The sequence below is a fragment of the Gymnogyps californianus genome, chromosome 21, assembly GCF_018139145.2.
Source record: "Gymnogyps californianus isolate 813 chromosome 21, ASM1813914v2, whole genome shotgun sequence".
In the NCBI taxonomy this organism is placed as follows: domain Eukaryota; kingdom Metazoa; phylum Chordata; class Aves; order Accipitriformes; family Cathartidae; genus Gymnogyps; species Gymnogyps californianus.
In genome coordinates, this window is record NC_059491.1 from 3,375,174 (window position 1) to 3,391,745 (window position 16,572).

Genomic DNA, 16,572 nt, shown 5'->3' on the forward strand with positions numbered 1-16,572 from the left:
GATTTGGCCGGAATGAATGAAAGCTGTCTGCGCAGAACGGGAATGTAGGTGGGGGAGCCCTCCTCCAAATTCCATCTGCCTCTGAGGGTCTTGGATTGTACACAGTATATACACAGAGGTAAAAATAGCCAGATAGAGAAAAGGTTGAAATATATTCAGGCACCAGAAGAGAACAGAACGTGCATGCACCAGTGTTTGTGTGGAAGGGGTGTGTGTGCATGTTTAGGGAATGTGAATATTCCTCTGAATTGTTATTTTTAGAATTGAATAGCCAAACTAGTCACATACAGCTTTAACTCACCTCCAGGAGATGTTCTTTTCAATGCATAGATGTATACATAATGTTCTTAGAGTATACGTAATATTATTGTTAAATACTAAGCATCATCGGTTACTTAAGTAAAGAGGGCACTTTTGGATAAAGCCTTTGTCTTCTATGAGGGAAAGCATGTATCACATGTGTTGTCGCTTATCCTAAATGGTATTGATTGAAAATAAAATAACATGGAGGTTTGGTAGTAAGATATGTTTCTCTGAATATCTAAAAACACCTGGACTGAAATGAGTCACTGGTCATGATTGCCTGGTTTTGATAGTGTTTTCTATCAGTAGAAATCAAAACATTGTACAGAATAGGACAGTATCATTATTTCCACATTGAATTGATACACTGAGGAAGTAATGCTATGGCTTTTCAGGGAGGGCCATTGCCATAGTGATTGTGTTTAAAGAATTTTAAGGAAGTCTCGGGATTTTAGAGAAAGGTACTATCTGTTCTCAGCCAGGTGTCATGCTCTTTAGGATAGGAATGAACCTATAAACAAGACTTCCCTGCTTCAGTGGGTATGCTCTTAGGCAGGGCTCCTTGCTTAGAAGACCCCCCCCCCCGCCGCCAAGGATTCTAGGCTGATGAGGGGCATCTTCGCTCTTCATATTAAGTCTGTTCACTGAAGCTGGAGGTTTATTTAATTTCATCAGCCATTTTCTCTGCATGAAAAGCTGGCTTCACAGGAGCAATTGGAAGAGCGTGTCTGGCCTCTGCAATGCAAGCAGTCTCTGTGCATGCTGTGTGGAGATGGACAAGGGAGTTCTTAACTGAGTGGGCCATGAGGCAACCTTCAAATAGGGTTTTTTCTTTTTTTCTTTTTTCTTCTTTCATGGGTCTGTTTGTGCCTGTGCTGGGTGTTTGCTTTCCATTTGCTGGTTTGAAAGTGTCTGCATTACTGTTCTTTTTTACATCCCTATGGATGTGTCTCTTGGAATGTGTTACTTCATTGTTGCTTCAGCAGCATTCAGCGTGCTCCCATGGAAACCATTGTGATGTCATTTCTAAAAGAATATCAGTTCCCAGGCAGCCTCGTGTGTAAACTCAGAGTGACAGGACTGAGAAGGGGAGGGGACAATGAGACAAGATTTACTGAAAGCTGGTGAAGGAAAGGGAAGCAGATGATGGCACAGATCTGGTTTCTTATTTTGGAAGACGTCCAATTTATTTTACCAGTGTATGATCCAACGTGTCACTGCTGTTGCTAATCACGATTGCATATGCAGTTGTAGCCAAAGCCATACAGATCCCAATCCTAGGAAGCTTTTCTGTGTCAAGCATTTTTTCCTATTACAGAGACAATGAAGTGCTAAATGCAGACTTAATAAATCAAGTCAAACTCATTTAGAGCAGACTTGCCTACTCTGTGTACGTTGCAATGATGGGAAGAATTCAGTAAAAGGTAGTTTATTAAAATCATGCATTAAAATCTCAGGTATAGCAGGAAATGGAAAAAGAGGGGACAAGAGAAAGCATACGTGTGCACTCTCTTACCCTGCTTTGTCAAGGGTGAGATTTGAATCAAGAAAGTTACTTTGAATGTTGTGGAATGGGTGACACATTCCTTCTCTGCCAGCACCTCCCAGACATCGTGGCTTGGCTTACAAAGCTGGAAGGTTTTTATTTCCTAGTTCTATGTGGAGTTAGACAGTCCACAGATGTGCTGCATCCCTTGTAAGAGTCACAGAGAGACTTAGTGATGGCGTAGTTGATGATGTGCTTGGCAGGAGCAGTGTCTGTCAGCCAGGACCCTTCGACTTGTTTCCCAGAATTAACAGGATCAAAATCTTTTTGTGTCAATGGATAGAACGGATACAGGGACACATTAAGGGCAGGTCCGCCAGTTAAGGGGATTCATTGTCACACATCTGTGTATATCCAGCTGTAGCCACACACTGCCATGATGTTTCAACACCATTGGCAAGATGATCTCCTCAGACAATTTCTAAGCTAGCTTTGACCTGGAATCAGGTTTCAACAGATGTTCTTGTAACTCTTTTTCCAGAAATTTGTCTTCTCTTTTCAATGGCTGTGGTAAGAAAGTTCCCTGTATGGGCTACAGCAAGATGATGTGCCTAGGAATCCATTGTTTAAGCCCATAGTTTAAACTCGCTCTAGTGTGCTGGAGGTTTCACAATTGCACTTGCCATGATTTTGCCTTTCAGCTATCCGAGCCATTTCTGTACATTTTGGCCTTTGCCTGGCAGTGAAAGGAAAAATGATACTGATCAAGGGGATAATTTCTGGATTTTTTTCACCCTCCCCTTTCCCTTACTTCGCTTGTCTCTCCACACTCTGAATAACTTTGTAGCAAAGACTTCGGGTGCTTCCAAGCAGAGTGCAATGGAATGGAACAAAGTGCCCCTGAGGATCAGACTGCTGCATGACCTGGGGATAAGAGGCAGACTGGTCCTTATCCCTCGAATCTCTCCCTTGATTTGTACCTACTTTACAAATCCAGCTTACAGCTCTGGTCGACATATTCTGCCCTCGACTGCCCTGCAGTAGTTCTGTTGATAGTAGTGGAGTTGCTCAGGAATTACACCACCAGAAATATGAGCAGAATTTGGCCTGGGGATGTTTCCTAACCAAGGAGAGAACAAGGAAGAGAAATATCTTCAAAGTAATGCAAACACAAGCCATTCTTCCCAGCAATGTGTTTCTGTGTTTGGATATCATCCAGATGGCTCTCTGTCATCTTAGCTGTATATGTGCTGGGTGTTTTTGTGCATAATTTTCTCTTTCTAAAACTGGGCTTGGTGCAGGTTAGAGTTCTTTCAAAGGCAAGGAACAACTCCATGTGCCTTCAGCTTTTCTGCTTTAGCCATTGAATTTGTAGGGAGGTGTAATACAATACAGACTCAATGAAGTTAAATTCACAGCTGGCTTGACTCCACTGGTTTTTAGTGGATTTACTCTGGTGACGCATATGGCCCATCTGTTCCTCCTGCACTCATCAGCAATATAGCTGCCTTACCATCACACTGCTTGATTATATAAGGACAACTGAAGAAGTCAGGTGATTATATTTAGACCGTCCCCCTTATTTTTACCTCTTCCACAAAGTGAAGCACAGCTAAGTGGTCATTTTTAAGACATGCTTGGAAGGGTTTTGCCCTACACTTGCTGTGCACTTTTCAACAAGGTCCAGATTTTTGGATGTTTGCATTATTTATTATAAGCCAGTGCAGATTCTCATCAAATTTATAGGATTGTCACTTTGGAGCAGCGCTACAAAAACCACACATTCAAATATCTATGAGTTAGAGGAAAATTCCCCCTAGCCTTTGTTTGCAATATGTACATGAAAGACATCTGCAGAAGAGGACCCCCATGGGATTCACCCTCTTATGGCAAGAAAATTTGGGGCTGAGCAGAACTCTCTTAATTGGGTGCCTTACAGCAATTTCTAGTGTCTAATTGGGCATCATGCTGTCTTTCCAAGGAATGACTCAGTCCTGTCCCATTATATCTCCTCCTTCTGTATCAGTATTATTCTTATTATGACACCTCCCAGGCAAGCTTGCATCTCTGAACATGAAAATAACTCATCTTAATGAGAGTGAAGTGCATGTTGCCTAGCAACACAGCATCACAAGGGTCTTCATATGCTGAGCTAGGAAAGGCACTTAAGTTAATGGGGCTGTTTTCACTGCATTGTTGTGTCTTTGAACCAAGTAGTACAGGGGGAAATATTTGCGCTCAAGAGAGAGGGAGGTGTGGGTAGAATGCATCATTAGAGTGGAATCAGTGTGCAAAGAGACAAGATGCCTTAGTTCCCCAGGTTAGAGGGGAAAGTCGTTTAGGTTTCATGACCTGGTTTCTCTTGGGAAGGAGGCGGACCATTGCCCAGGGAGAAGGATCCCGTGTTCTGTGAGAGCAGCTGCTATTCTCTCTGCTCTGTGTCTTGCTCACCAGCTGTCAGAATCCATGAGATCTATCTGATGAATCAGTGCCAAACCTGACAAATCAGCTCTGACTGGTAGCATAGCATAGAGAATTGAGTGAGCGCAGATTGGAGATGGCATATGATGGTAGCTAATGAAAATGGAATTGATGAGTCTTCCCCTCTAGAAATCATCATGCCTGTTTTCCTTGTGTGAAAAGGCTGGGGTTTGTTCTGTTCCTGGCCCCTTGCAGAACAGAGAGGTGGCAGAAGCACTGCTAACACACTTGGCCAGTGAAAAGCACCTCTGTTGTTTTATTTCCCATTGCAGACTGCCCCAAATATTGGGAATTTTTAACCCTCACGATGATAAGCTACCTGCCTTTCTCCTTATCAACTACCAGAGGGGGGAAGTACAATATGTGTAGTACTTTCCTGCAAACAATAGGAACAGATAAGCTTACTGGAATGAGGATAATTCATGACTGCTATTCATGGCTGCAGCTCACTAAGGCATAGGGATATGCTGTGACTAACAGCTTGGCCTGAACCTTAGGATTTTGACATAGATGTTTTTCTCTTCTTGATGTTTTGATTAGGCTCATCTCCATCTTGTTCCTAGAGAGTGCAGTCATGTTAGAGTGTCAGTCTCTTTCTATTTGCAGGACTTCTCCTATGATGACTCGAAGGTGGAGTTTAATGTTGATGCCCCGAATGGAGTGGTGATGGAAGGCTACCTCTTCAAGAGAGCTAGCAATGCTTTCAAAACATGGAATCGGTGAGTAATAACTCATATTCCATTTGATATTTGGGCTAAGACTCTGAACACAGCTAATACTGCCTGCACAGGAACACGCTTCACTTTTAGTGAGATCTTAACAACTGTTATCATCACTGGAAGGATTCTGAGCTAAGTAGTTAAAAGCTAAATAGTTAAAATAGTTAAAATGAGGTTGGCTTGATAGTTTCTGCATACAGAGACTTTTCTTTTAGGGGCATTTTGCATGCAGGTTGAGGGAGGTGTGATCCTTACTCTCTGCTCAGCACTGGTGAGGCCACATCTGGAGTACTGTGTCCAGTTTTGGGCTCCCCAGCACAAGAAAGATACGGACTTACTGGAGGGGGGTCCAGTGAAGGGCCACGAAGATGATTAAGGGGCTGGCACACCTCTCACATGAGGAAAGGCTGAGAGAGCTGAAACTGTTCAGCCTGGAGAACAGAAGGCTCAGGGGTAGGATCTTATCAATGTGTACAAATTCCTGATGGGAGGAAGTGAAGAAGAGGGAGCCAGACTTCTCAGCAGTGGCTAGTGGCAGGACAAGAGGCAATGGGCACATACTAAAAACGTGACATATCATCTGAACACAAGAAACCACTTTTTTACTGTGAGGATGGTCAGGCAGTGGAGCAGGTTGCCCAGAGAGGTTGTGAAGTCTCCATTTGTGGAGATATTAAAAAACCACCTTGGCACAGTCCTGGGCATCCTGCTCTAGCTGGCCCTCCTTGAGCAGGAGGGTTGGACTAGATGATCTGAAGAGGTCCCTTTCAACTGAAGTGACTCTGTGATTCTGCTCAGAACCTGTCGACTGCAAGTAAGATCAGAACCTGAAGCCATGTTAGCATAACTGCATCTGAGCAAGTCCTCCCGATAGAAACTATCTCAAGAGAGATTAATGTAGCCTTATCAACACACTAACTTGGCTATGTGGCGCCAAGTCAGCTCAGAGCAAAAGAGGGGTAAGCATCTGCTTCATTGCAATGGTGTTTTAAGACCACATAAATTTTCTACCAGCACATTATAACTCATGTGCTGAGCTTGCAAAATCACTTGCTTTGCAGGTCTTTGATATTGGTGTGTTGGAGACACGTACATTAATCAGTAAAAGAGCTAGATGCTGTGTAGTTTACATAAGTGATTATTATTTTCCTGTTCAAAAAAAGTATACTTTGTTCTGTGAAGCTGTATATTCCTCTTAGGCTGCATCATGGAATGAGCCAGCTCATGTTTTGCTGCGTCTTAGTAAATGCCAGGAAAAAAAAAAGGAGTATGACCAGGTTCCAGGCAGGGAAGATAGGGCACAATGCAGCTTGAGTCTTGGCCTAGGAAAGCTGTAAATTTATAACAATTAAGAGAATACCCTAACACAGCAGAACATGCCATGAGTATCAAACCTGTCTATTTTGGGATGGGGAGATATGTGAGAGTGGAAGTATCAGCTGTGCTGCTGGGAGCTGAGAAGTGGCTTTCTGTGCACTGACCCTGCTCTTAATTTATAAATATTTCATCTGATAGGTCATTGGGAATGCCAGGCTCATATGCCTCCTGCACTAGTCAGGAGTCTCTGCAGCTGCCAGAGACCTTGGGAAAATGGAAGCAAAGGTTTCATGTTCTAGCCTTGCTCGATATTTGTGTGTTTAGTTTCCCTTGAGATAGTCATTGGGTTTCATACATGGTTGTGCAAATGGATTCAAACCCTTCCAGTGAGTTTCTAATGCATGAGATCAATGCCTTTGACCTACATTTCCTCCTCTCACATAACAGGGAAATGATACAATATTAAGAGATCTTTTACTTGGCTGTGGGATACGTTCAAAGTATACACCACAGCAAGGCTGAAATGTGCTGAAATTGTTACACTTTGGAATAAATAAACACTAAATGGTTCAGTGAACTGTTTGTGGTATGCACAGAAGCTGCCTGTATTTGCATGGAAAAAAGACTTGAAATTATTAGAGATCTCTGAATTGGTTAGATAAGTGATTCCTTCACTCTGAAGCTTCCCCTAGTACTAAGGAGATTCTAGTCAAATTTAGTATAATTTCATTACCCCTCAGGCTCTCTGGTCCCCTGACAGTTAAGTACTAAGTTTGCACTTGGAGGAACCAGAAACCACAACAGTAGCTACAACACAGTGCATCACGGTGTTTGATTTCAGTGCTCACAAGCTGTTGCACTGGGACAGTATCTTAGCTGAATTTTCAATCAACCTTTTAGGTTTTCCTGCTTGGTGTTTCCTAAGCAAAGTATAGCCTCGGTCCATAGCATGGCTGCTTTCACTGACACCACATGTTTTTGCAGAGCAGAAGGTCGTTCCAAAGTGTGTCAGGTTAGTGTCAACACCTGTGCTTCACTCTTGTGATAGAGAGGAATGGTTCCACGCAACTCCCTTCTCCTAGCAACTCCTCTGGCTGTGAATTCAAGGGTCGCTCCAAAGGGCACTTATCCTGGAGGGAATGTGACCCTCTGGGACTTTCTGGTTTTCCTGATGTCTGAAGTAATGTTAGTGTCAAGGGCTCCAAGTTTTCCCTGTCCCCCAAATCCCAGCTGTCCTCCCTGTATCCTCCTACATCCCAGTCATACACAGCCTGTATCTTCCACACAGCCATCTCTGTCTCCTCAGTCCCACCCACTCTTAGCCATATCTACCCGCATCTTAGCTATTCACAGCTCCTGTAGCCTACTCATCACCTCCTTGCTGTCACTCAGCTATTCGCTGTTGGTGCCTCCCCCTCCTGTGAGCGGAACGGGGCAGGCAGAGAGAACAGCAAAATCCACAGTTCAGGATATTGGGCTAGGAGCCAGCACCAGGCAGAAATGCATGCTCTGGGCTGGCGAGCAGGAGAGCACAGCTGCAAGAAGCAGGAGCAGAGACCAGAACCTGAGACAAACTTTCCGCTCAGCTTCATGTGACAGCAGAGCTCCTTGAGCATAGACTGCTGCTGTCACAGCAGCTCAGAATGATGCAGAACCATATCAGCTCATCAAAATGGGCTCCCACATAGATGGGATGGCCTCCATTTACCTGTATTTTCCCATTTCTCCACAGACACGTCAAGTCCTTTTGTTGTTTTTTATCTGTTTAATATTTCAGCAATGACAAGAGAGTCCTGTCACATCTCATTTTCCCAGGGAACCTAGTTCTTTTGCAAACAGAGTATGTAATACATGCTCTAAATAACATCTTGCTGTAAGCCTCTTGACTGTTTGACTCTTTATGCTCAGGTATTGCAGTACCTTCCTCCTGAAGCTTAGTGATGGTTGTGGCTTCCATTGCCCTCCATGAAGATGATCAGGTTGCTAAATCTTAGGCTGGATCTTTGGAATGAGGAAGTGACTTGGGGGTTTAGATTTAGCACCGAAAATTAAGACACCAGGGATTTATCTCTGCTATGAGCATCACATGGACCTTCTGTCACTTGTATTTTAATGGAAAGCTGCTAGCTGGTGATTTGTTGCCTCCTAAGATGGTAGACTCCCTTCACACACACCTGTCTGTACTCTAGCGATAGGAAACGGGAGCTTTGGCATTGTTTGGCCTCCCATAGGCTGTAGTGGGTACAGAGAAATCAGACTGGTGGGTAGCATAGCCTATATAAACAGCAAGATGTGCAACTCATTTGTATTATTTTCTCCAACACTATTTGTAGAGCTGCCAGTTAGCAGGGTTTTCTGAGATGGATTTTTCTTTTTCCCACCTGGAAGTTTCTTCATGATGTCAAGGAATTTCTGGCTTGCCTTATGACAGCCTGCTTGGAGAGGCAGCAGGCACACTGCATCTGGCATGGCACGTGCAAGTAATCTGACTTCCCCAGTAAATGTCAAGTATGCCCACTGTGCACATATGTAAGTGCAACTATGCCCTAACCAGTGGGACGTGTCCCACAGGCACTGGATTTACTACCTGCACCAGGGCCAGTGTGCACACAGACTTCTGTCCCAGAAATCGTTGGCAGCAATGTGGGACTGCCCTACTCCTTTGTTTCTTCCCGTCTTTCCTTCCTTCTTGCTATACATTGACATATCTAGAACACTTGACATCACAGCATCTCAATGCCAGGAGTCATTCCCTAAGGCTGTAAATCCTTTGTTTATTCGCCAAGGGAGGGCACTGGAGAAGTGTGAGCTTTTCTTGTGACATTACTTTCCAGCTTCTTGGAATAAATTACACTCTTTTTAAATGGAGCGATATCCTGCTCTGCGGCAGAACAAACTGCCTCTCTGTAGTTCTGCTGTTCACTTGTTCTGATGTCTGTCTGTCTTCCTTCAGGAGGTGGTTCTCCATACAGAACAGTCAGCTGGTGTACCAGAAAAAGCTAAAGGTCAGTGAGGCTACCCCAGATGACGCTGGCAGATTAGCCAACTTGTCTGGTATCCTGCTTTGCTGGGTACTTCTGCACCATGGCGGGGGAGTGGGGTGGAAGGAGTGGGGAGGGGAATTGGATCAGAGGGACAGCAAGCCTATTCAGGCATTATTGTGCTCCAAAGTTAGACTGTACTGAGAACTAAGTGGCAGCAGATGGTGTTTGTGGCGATCTAAATACTCCTGTTCAGCAGAGGAAGTTGGTGAAGTCCCCAGTAAGCCTGCCACTTCACGTGCATGTTGTCCCATGTTTTGATTCTGTATAACCCCTTCCTGTTGCCCTAGAGTTATCTGGTGGTGGGCTGGCTCTGCTCTTTCTGGACTCAGCATGTGCTAACCAGCAGGGTTTGGGAAGGAGTTTTCTGAGAGGCCTGATCATGACACAGATTCAGGGAGCCAACGAAGCCACCTGTTCTCACCCTTTCAGGATGTCCTCACGGTAGTGGTGGAAGACCTGCGGCTCTGTACTGTCAAGCCGTGTGAAGACATAGAGAGGAGGTTTTGCTTTGAGGTCGTCTCACCTACCAAGTAAGTTTGGTGGCTTCCCTAGGCCATTCTCATGGTAGCTGGGCTGTGCATGCAACAGCAAGAGATTAGATTTGAGCAGATGCTGCCCTGGGCTATTAAATGTTGACTGGGAGATACCATTACCTGTACTCCAGAGCCTCTATGAAGTTTGTCAGACATCAGCATAAGCCAGATCTAGGCCACACATACCTAATATACATATAGACAGTGAAACTGGCAATGGTCAGCTTTTCAAAACAGCTTGAAGACCTGCCTGGAGTTTTTGAAGAGGGAACACCTCTGACAGTGCAAGCTTGTAGGATTAATTTTTGCCCCTCTGCCTGTCGGATCAAGGTGCTGCCCTCATTGGAATGTCTATGCTGAGGATGAAGTGGAAAAGTTTTGACCAAAACGAGCACCCTGTCCTCTTGCTCTTTCCAATTCATTTCCTTCCTTCACAGGAGCTGCATGCTGCAGGCTGACTCGGAGAAGCTGCGTCAGGCCTGGATTCAGGCTGTTCAAGCTAGCATTGCTTCTGCATACCGGGAGAGTCCTGACAGCTACTATATTGAAGTGAGTGGGGGAGTCATGAAAGATTCATAGTGGTGTCTGAGCCCTGATAGTGGGCTTTTGGGCTGCGGCAGGTCCAGGGTGTGTGGGTGGACCATTTGGAAATACTCTTCTGCCCTCAAGGAAGGGAGCTGATGTCAGTGCTAACTCAAAGGCAACAATTGTTCACTAACCAAAGCCACGCTTATAAAGCTGGGCTGGGGGAAAGGCAAGGCTTTAAACCAGTGTTGTCCTGACATCTTCACTTCACTCTGGATTGATGTTCCCCTAGGAATTATGTTCCCCTGGGAAGAGCTTGCTCCCTAGCTGGCACAAGTGCAAGCAAGGCACCATGGTAGCAAGTAGTTTGCCAGACAATGGCCTGCATGCTGCCCGCACTCCCAGAGCGGGGATGGGGTGCAGCGCCGTCTCGTGGCAATAATAGCGATTAACGAGGCTTTACCCGTTCCCTTCTTAGTTCATTCTTCTTCAGGTAACGCTTCCTGTCAGTGCCTCTGCTGTGCAAAGTTCTGGTTCATTCCACAGTGCTTTGCAGAATCCTAGAAGCCTTTTTTCCCTGCAGAGACTGGACCGGACTGCTTCCCCATCAACTAGCAGCATTGATTCTGCTACCGACTCCCGGGAACGCAGTGTGAAAGGAGAGACCATCTTGCAGAGAGTGCAGAGCATCCCTGGGAATGACCAGTGCTGTGACTGTGGTCAGCCGGATCCTCGCTGGGCCAGTATCAACTTGGGCATTCTGCTGTGCATTGAGTGCTCTGGTATCCACAGGTACTGCGTGCGTGTGCGCTCTGTGCTGCCAGCCAGGGATGGATTGCAAGCTCCTGGAAAAAATGGTGGAGCCTGAATTACAACTGAGTATAATGTTTGTACAGATGGATTCAAAAGTAATTGCTTGCTGCGGTACCTGTGTGTGCAGGTACATCTATATATGTGTATGCATAAAATTCTCTGCTATAGCTACGTATGTATAGATAAATACATAAGAACTGGACTGATCTTGTTCATCTTATGATGCATGAGAAGTTCTGTTTTGAGGCATGTAACCATTTCAGTTTTCTTCCTTTTGGATAAATAGGAGTCTGGGTGTTCACTGCTCCAAGGTCCGATCTCTCACACTGGACTCCTGGGAGCCAGAGTTACTGAAAGTGAGTGTTGGCTTTTAACAGCAAGAGATAGACAAATGGTGGACATGGAGGGAGTCTTACTTGGTGGCAGGCTGGACTAGAGGGAAGGTAGCTCCTCACCTGAGGATTTCATTCATTCCCTGTTGTATTGCAGCTGATGTGCGAGCTGGGGAACAGTACCATGAATCAGATTTATGAGGCACAGTGTGAAGAGTTGGGACTTAAGAAACCAACAGCAGGGAGCTCCAGGTGAGTCTGAGTGCACACACTGGTCCTCTCAGTCCTGTGGAAAGCTGTCCGTCCACACAGCAAACCCAGTACCCTAAGCTCTCTGGAAAGTCAGATTAAGAGTGTGACTGGCCCTTCACTTAGGGCCCAAACTACTTCAGGTACACCTACCTCAACCCACTCCCTCTGTAGCTAGCCTGAGCTTGACTCCTAGAAAGGTCAGTGGGGCACTACCAGCCAGCAACCTGGTGAAACATGCTTGGGAACCAGGGCTTGCTGGGTTTACACCTGCTCTGAGACCTTTCAGATACACGTGACTGAAGCACATGGTGTTGTGCAGGGCTGAACATCTCATTCCACTCTCAGCTAGCCCCTGCGCTGCTTAGTTTTGCTTTGCAATGGGAGATATTTTTAGGTTTGAGAAACTCTCCCTTCTTAATACAGGCCTCAGTGATTTTTAGGACTCAGAGCCAGGTTGATAAAATGACCCAGAGCAGCTCCATCTCCTTGTGGCTGTTTGCAAATCATGTGACCCTGTGCACAGCTTTATGCTGTTCTTCTCTTAGGCAGGACAAGGAAGCCTGGATCAAGGTGAAGTACGTGGAGAAGAAATTCCTGAAGAAGCTGCCAAATGGGGAGACTCTAACAGAGAATGAGCGGAAACCTCGACGCTGGTGTGTGAAGAAGTGCCAGAGACATAACAGCACCACGAAAGCACCCACGGCTCGTAGAAAGTACCGCCATGAAGCAGGCAATGCATCACCAGCCATGTTGTCGTCAGGTGGGAACCTCCCTTGCCCCACTCCCCATGCAGAGCTGTGTTGGCCTGCCCACCACTCTTTGTAGGTGTATACACGACTGCCCTAATAATATGCGTGGCCCTGCCTTTCTCTAGGACCTGCAAGCATGCCAGAGGTATAAGCAAAAATGCTGTTGCACTAACTGTGTTGACACAGGTCTTTAGAGCCATTTCCTAACATTTTCCATCTGTTTAAGGAGATTCTTGTGGCTAAAGGAGGAAATCATTACACTAGGGTGATCCAGCAACTTCTAAGCTTGCTTTGTGCATTTTCTTTTGTATTTGAGTTTCCTGCTTTTTAATAAGTTTCAAATCGTTTTATTTTTACCTACCTGGTCTGTAAGAGAGGCCATGCTTATGAAGGGTTCTGGCTGCTCAAAATGCTCTGGGATGACTGGGTCTGCAGTGTATCACCACCTGTGGTCGGCTCTTTGTTATATTTTGATGGTGGACGTGGGCATGAGTATGGCACTGGACACATCTGGGGTGCATTGGACGTGCAAGCTCAGCCTGTGTAAATACAGCTGTAGAACTGTGTCTCATTTGTTCATTTGCATGTTATTAACTATGTATTTCAAAATCTCTCGGTGTAAAATAGCAGCTACACTGGAGAGGAAGTTCCGTCGAGATTCCCTCTTCTGCCCTGATGAGCTGGACTCTCTCTTCTCCTACTTTGACACTGGTGCTGGCTCTGGCCCACGCAGTAAGTACAAAGAAAGTGTCTCTGCTCCTGGCACGCTTTACCTCCTAGCTCTTCTAGGGCATGTGAATTGCACCAGACCTAAGGCAAGGTATTGGCCTCACTGGAGAGAGGGTAAATATTTCAGAAGAGTGATGGGGAGTTAGTTGCACAAAGTCCAACCCATTGCTCTTTTATTGCACTTAGTATTTTAATATCCTATCCAGTCAGTCCCTGGTGTTTGCATTCTGGTGGATGGGATTTTTTCCCAACATCTTTTACTCCCAGACTATGCATTCCATTGGCTTTTTTCTGGTTTTAGTTTTGGCTTTTAATTTTTTTCCTTTTTTAGCAAGTCTTACTGCGGACAATTTTTCTTTTTGTGTTTGTGACGATGAACTCCCCTCATATTCCGTCCACCTTCCTCTAGGTGCCAGCCACATCTCTGTGCAGCATCCGCTAACAGGTGGCCCATGGAGTGGCAGTGGCATTGGTCCCGGTGGGAGCGGTACGCCGTTCCTCCTGGACGGAGGTAAGGTGACGCTCTGGCAGCTAGCAGCAAAAGAGACACCCAAATTTTATTTGTTCCAAACCACGCTTCAGAGGCAGTTATGTATTTTCTTTCAGCCAAATGATTGGAAATTACCAGTCCCTTGTGGGGAAGACAGGCTGGCAGGCTTTCGAAAGGCAAAAAGCTTCCTAGGGTTTCCAGCAGTCAAGTTACTACATCTTAAAGGAGCAGCTGTCCCTCAGATGAGATAAAGGATCCAATCCTGTACAGGTGGGATCTCATGGCAAATAGGAAGCAAGAAGTGTTTACTTCAAACTCCCCACATCTGTCACAGACTAGTCATGTGGTCCATTATCATACTTAGCTGAGGAGTGGTAACTTTTTAAAACTTACTAGCTCATTTGCTTGTTATTGTATGAACTCATGAGAAATATTTGCGGTCCTGAGTCAGCACAGCAGAAAATCACAGGCTTTCCTACAAGTGCGTGTTATCTCTTGAAATCAATGAAGGTGCTTTAGTACTTGTCTGAATCAGTGCCTTAAGGGCTATTCCCGTTTCAAGGAATTTAGTGTCATTAGTCAACAGAAACAATACTAGGGAGATGCAGGACTTCAGAGTTGCTCAACAGCCTTATCTTGCTCCTGCAGAAGAAAATAGGAATTTTGTCACTGATTCAGCGGGAATAGAACTGGGAATCTGACATATTAATATTCATGTGATATGAACCAGATCCTCCTTTCTTGCTTTGATGTAAATCTAGAGTAGTGTCATGTGGCCTCACTGGAGTCACTCTTTACTTGTACTGACGTAATGGAGAGCATAGTCTCACCAAGCAGTATGTTTGCTTTCTACAAAAAACAGCAATGACTTTTCTGACAGCAAATTCAAAAAAAGATATGCATGATACGTGCCATTTTAAACCTTTCCTGTTGTAGCTTCGTTATCTCCTTTGGCTGTTGAACAGTGCTGAAGGATTACTTGTGAGCCATGATTTCAGGACCGCTGATTTAGAGACTGTTGTTTATCTGCAACCTAGCTGTAACTGCTCTGAAGATTTCAACAGACAGCCTTTAAAGTTAAGGTGTCTTGTTCTGCTATGGTTTTTAAGGCTCAGATCTTTAGTTCTCGCAGGCTTTCCTGCTATTACGTTTTGCAAAGACTACTCGGCTCATATTTTAGAAACATTTTGTCAGCTACAACCTGGCTTGTTTTTCTTTCTAGTCACAGTGGTTTGAGGGTAGGTCTTGGGGTAGATCATGGGGACTTAACCTCTTGAGTTCTGGGAGGACAGACACCCCCAGCCCTTACAGTCATTAGGAAGTTAAAAGCAGCAAGAAGCTGAATCCAGCCAGAGTTCCCAAGGGGACCGGGCATCCCTCGGGACAAAGGTGATGTGCCGTCCCTGTTCCCGCAGGGGCAATTCCTGCATGTGCTTCTTCCTTCCTTTCTGTCATTTTCTTGACTGTTTTCAGGCGCAGGCTGGAAAAGGTACAAAGTTTCTCTGCCACTGACACATTGTGTGTCCTTGGACAAGTTGCTTCATCTCTTCATGACTCCATTTCTTGTACGTAGTCAGCTGCCTTGTAACATTCACCAGCTAAGCAGGGAAGGTGGGAAGCACTGTGGGGAAAGGGAAAGGGATGTCTGTGAAGGTGAATGAGCCAATGGACAATGCTTTAAGAGTTTGGCTTGAGATACACACTTGATATTATTTGACCCAGTCATGGTCAATAATCTGTCACAAGAGCAATGCATTGGCAAGCGCCCAAGTGACAACGGAAGAGCTCTGGGGAGAGCATGGATAGAGTGGAAACTGAGATTATTAGTGGTAAAAGCAGAGGAGTGTCTTTATTTGCTTATGACACTGCATATCCTGCTGCAAAGCTGTCTCTGCTGCTGCTCTGCTCCAGTCTACGTCACGGCGTCCCTCATGGATTGCAGCAAGGGCTGTCCTCAACAGTCCAAAGTGCCGTGGCAATGTTGGAGCATCCCTGCATGACGGGCAGCGTGGGGACATGGACACCATAAGGCTTTGCAATTTTTCCTTGGGCAGTTTTATTGAGTGGGGCTAAATGGGATAGCAGTCCCCCTCTCCCTTGCCAGCAGTGCCTGGTGCAATGTGTGTGTGACATTCTGCGCAGCCCTTTTTCCCCTGTGGTCTCAGCTGTGCCTGGTACTGGAATGCCTGTGTATTAAAATGGGCTTGGTTTGTCTTCTGTTGGCCCTGCAGGTCTGAGCAGTGACAGTGGACTTGGAGGAAGCACAGATGGCAGCACTGATATCCTGGTGTTTGGCTCTGTGGTGGACAGCGTGACAGAGGAAGGTGGGTGTCATAGGCTGTTGATGGAAGTGTGGGGAGGCGGCTAGCACTAAGGAAGGGTGGATGGTCAGGACTGTCTGGTGCCAAGGACAACAGGGAACATAAGAAATGGGAAATGTGAAGCTTTTGGGTCATCTCTCTCCGTCCTTTTCTGCCTCTTAGAGTGCGAGGTGTCAGAGGAGTCAAGCGGTGAAGCAGAGATTGAACAGGAAGCATCAGATTTGGAGGACCTGAGGGAGCTGCATCCTGGCTTGTTGATCTACAAGGCAGCACAAGCCCGAAACCTGCCTCTCATGGCAGAAGCACTCGCACATGGTGCTGAGATCAACTGGGTGAATGATGAAGACGAAAACAAAACTCCTCTGATTCAAGCTGTGATGGGGGTATGTTGTGCTAGCGACTGGGAGGCCACATTTGGGAATGTGAGGTCTTCATGCTAGTTCAGAGTGCACTGACAATGGGCACCTTACAGCCTGGT

General features: G+C 45.6%; 2 protein-coding genes across 2 annotated transcripts in view; both read left to right on the plus strand.

Annotated features, from left to right (window-relative positions):
• The window catches only part of ACAP3 (ArfGAP with coiled-coil, ankyrin repeat and PH domains 3), a 95,332-nt gene that overhangs the window by 72,088 nt on the left and 6,672 nt on the right, over positions 1 to 16,572 (plus strand). Inside the window, exons 11-22 of the mRNA XM_050909301.1 lie at positions 4,877 to 4,989; positions 9,260 to 9,311; positions 9,780 to 9,880; positions 10,321 to 10,432; positions 10,992 to 11,200; positions 11,508 to 11,577; positions 11,711 to 11,805; positions 12,351 to 12,565; positions 13,182 to 13,286; positions 13,693 to 13,794; positions 16,005 to 16,097; positions 16,257 to 16,477. Coding sequence (XP_050765258.1) covers positions 4,877 to 4,989; positions 9,260 to 9,311; positions 9,780 to 9,880; positions 10,321 to 10,432; positions 10,992 to 11,200; positions 11,508 to 11,577; positions 11,711 to 11,805; positions 12,351 to 12,565; positions 13,182 to 13,286; positions 13,693 to 13,794; positions 16,005 to 16,097; positions 16,257 to 16,477 — 1,488 coding nt within the window. The remainder of the gene's footprint in view (positions 1 to 4,876; positions 4,990 to 9,259; positions 9,312 to 9,779; positions 9,881 to 10,320; positions 10,433 to 10,991; positions 11,201 to 11,507; positions 11,578 to 11,710; positions 11,806 to 12,350; positions 12,566 to 13,181; positions 13,287 to 13,692; positions 13,795 to 16,004; positions 16,098 to 16,256; positions 16,478 to 16,572) is intronic.
• Positions 1 to 16,572, plus strand: part of SDF4 (stromal cell derived factor 4) — a 248,560-nt gene that overhangs the window by 54,717 nt on the left and 177,271 nt on the right. The window lies entirely within an intron of this gene.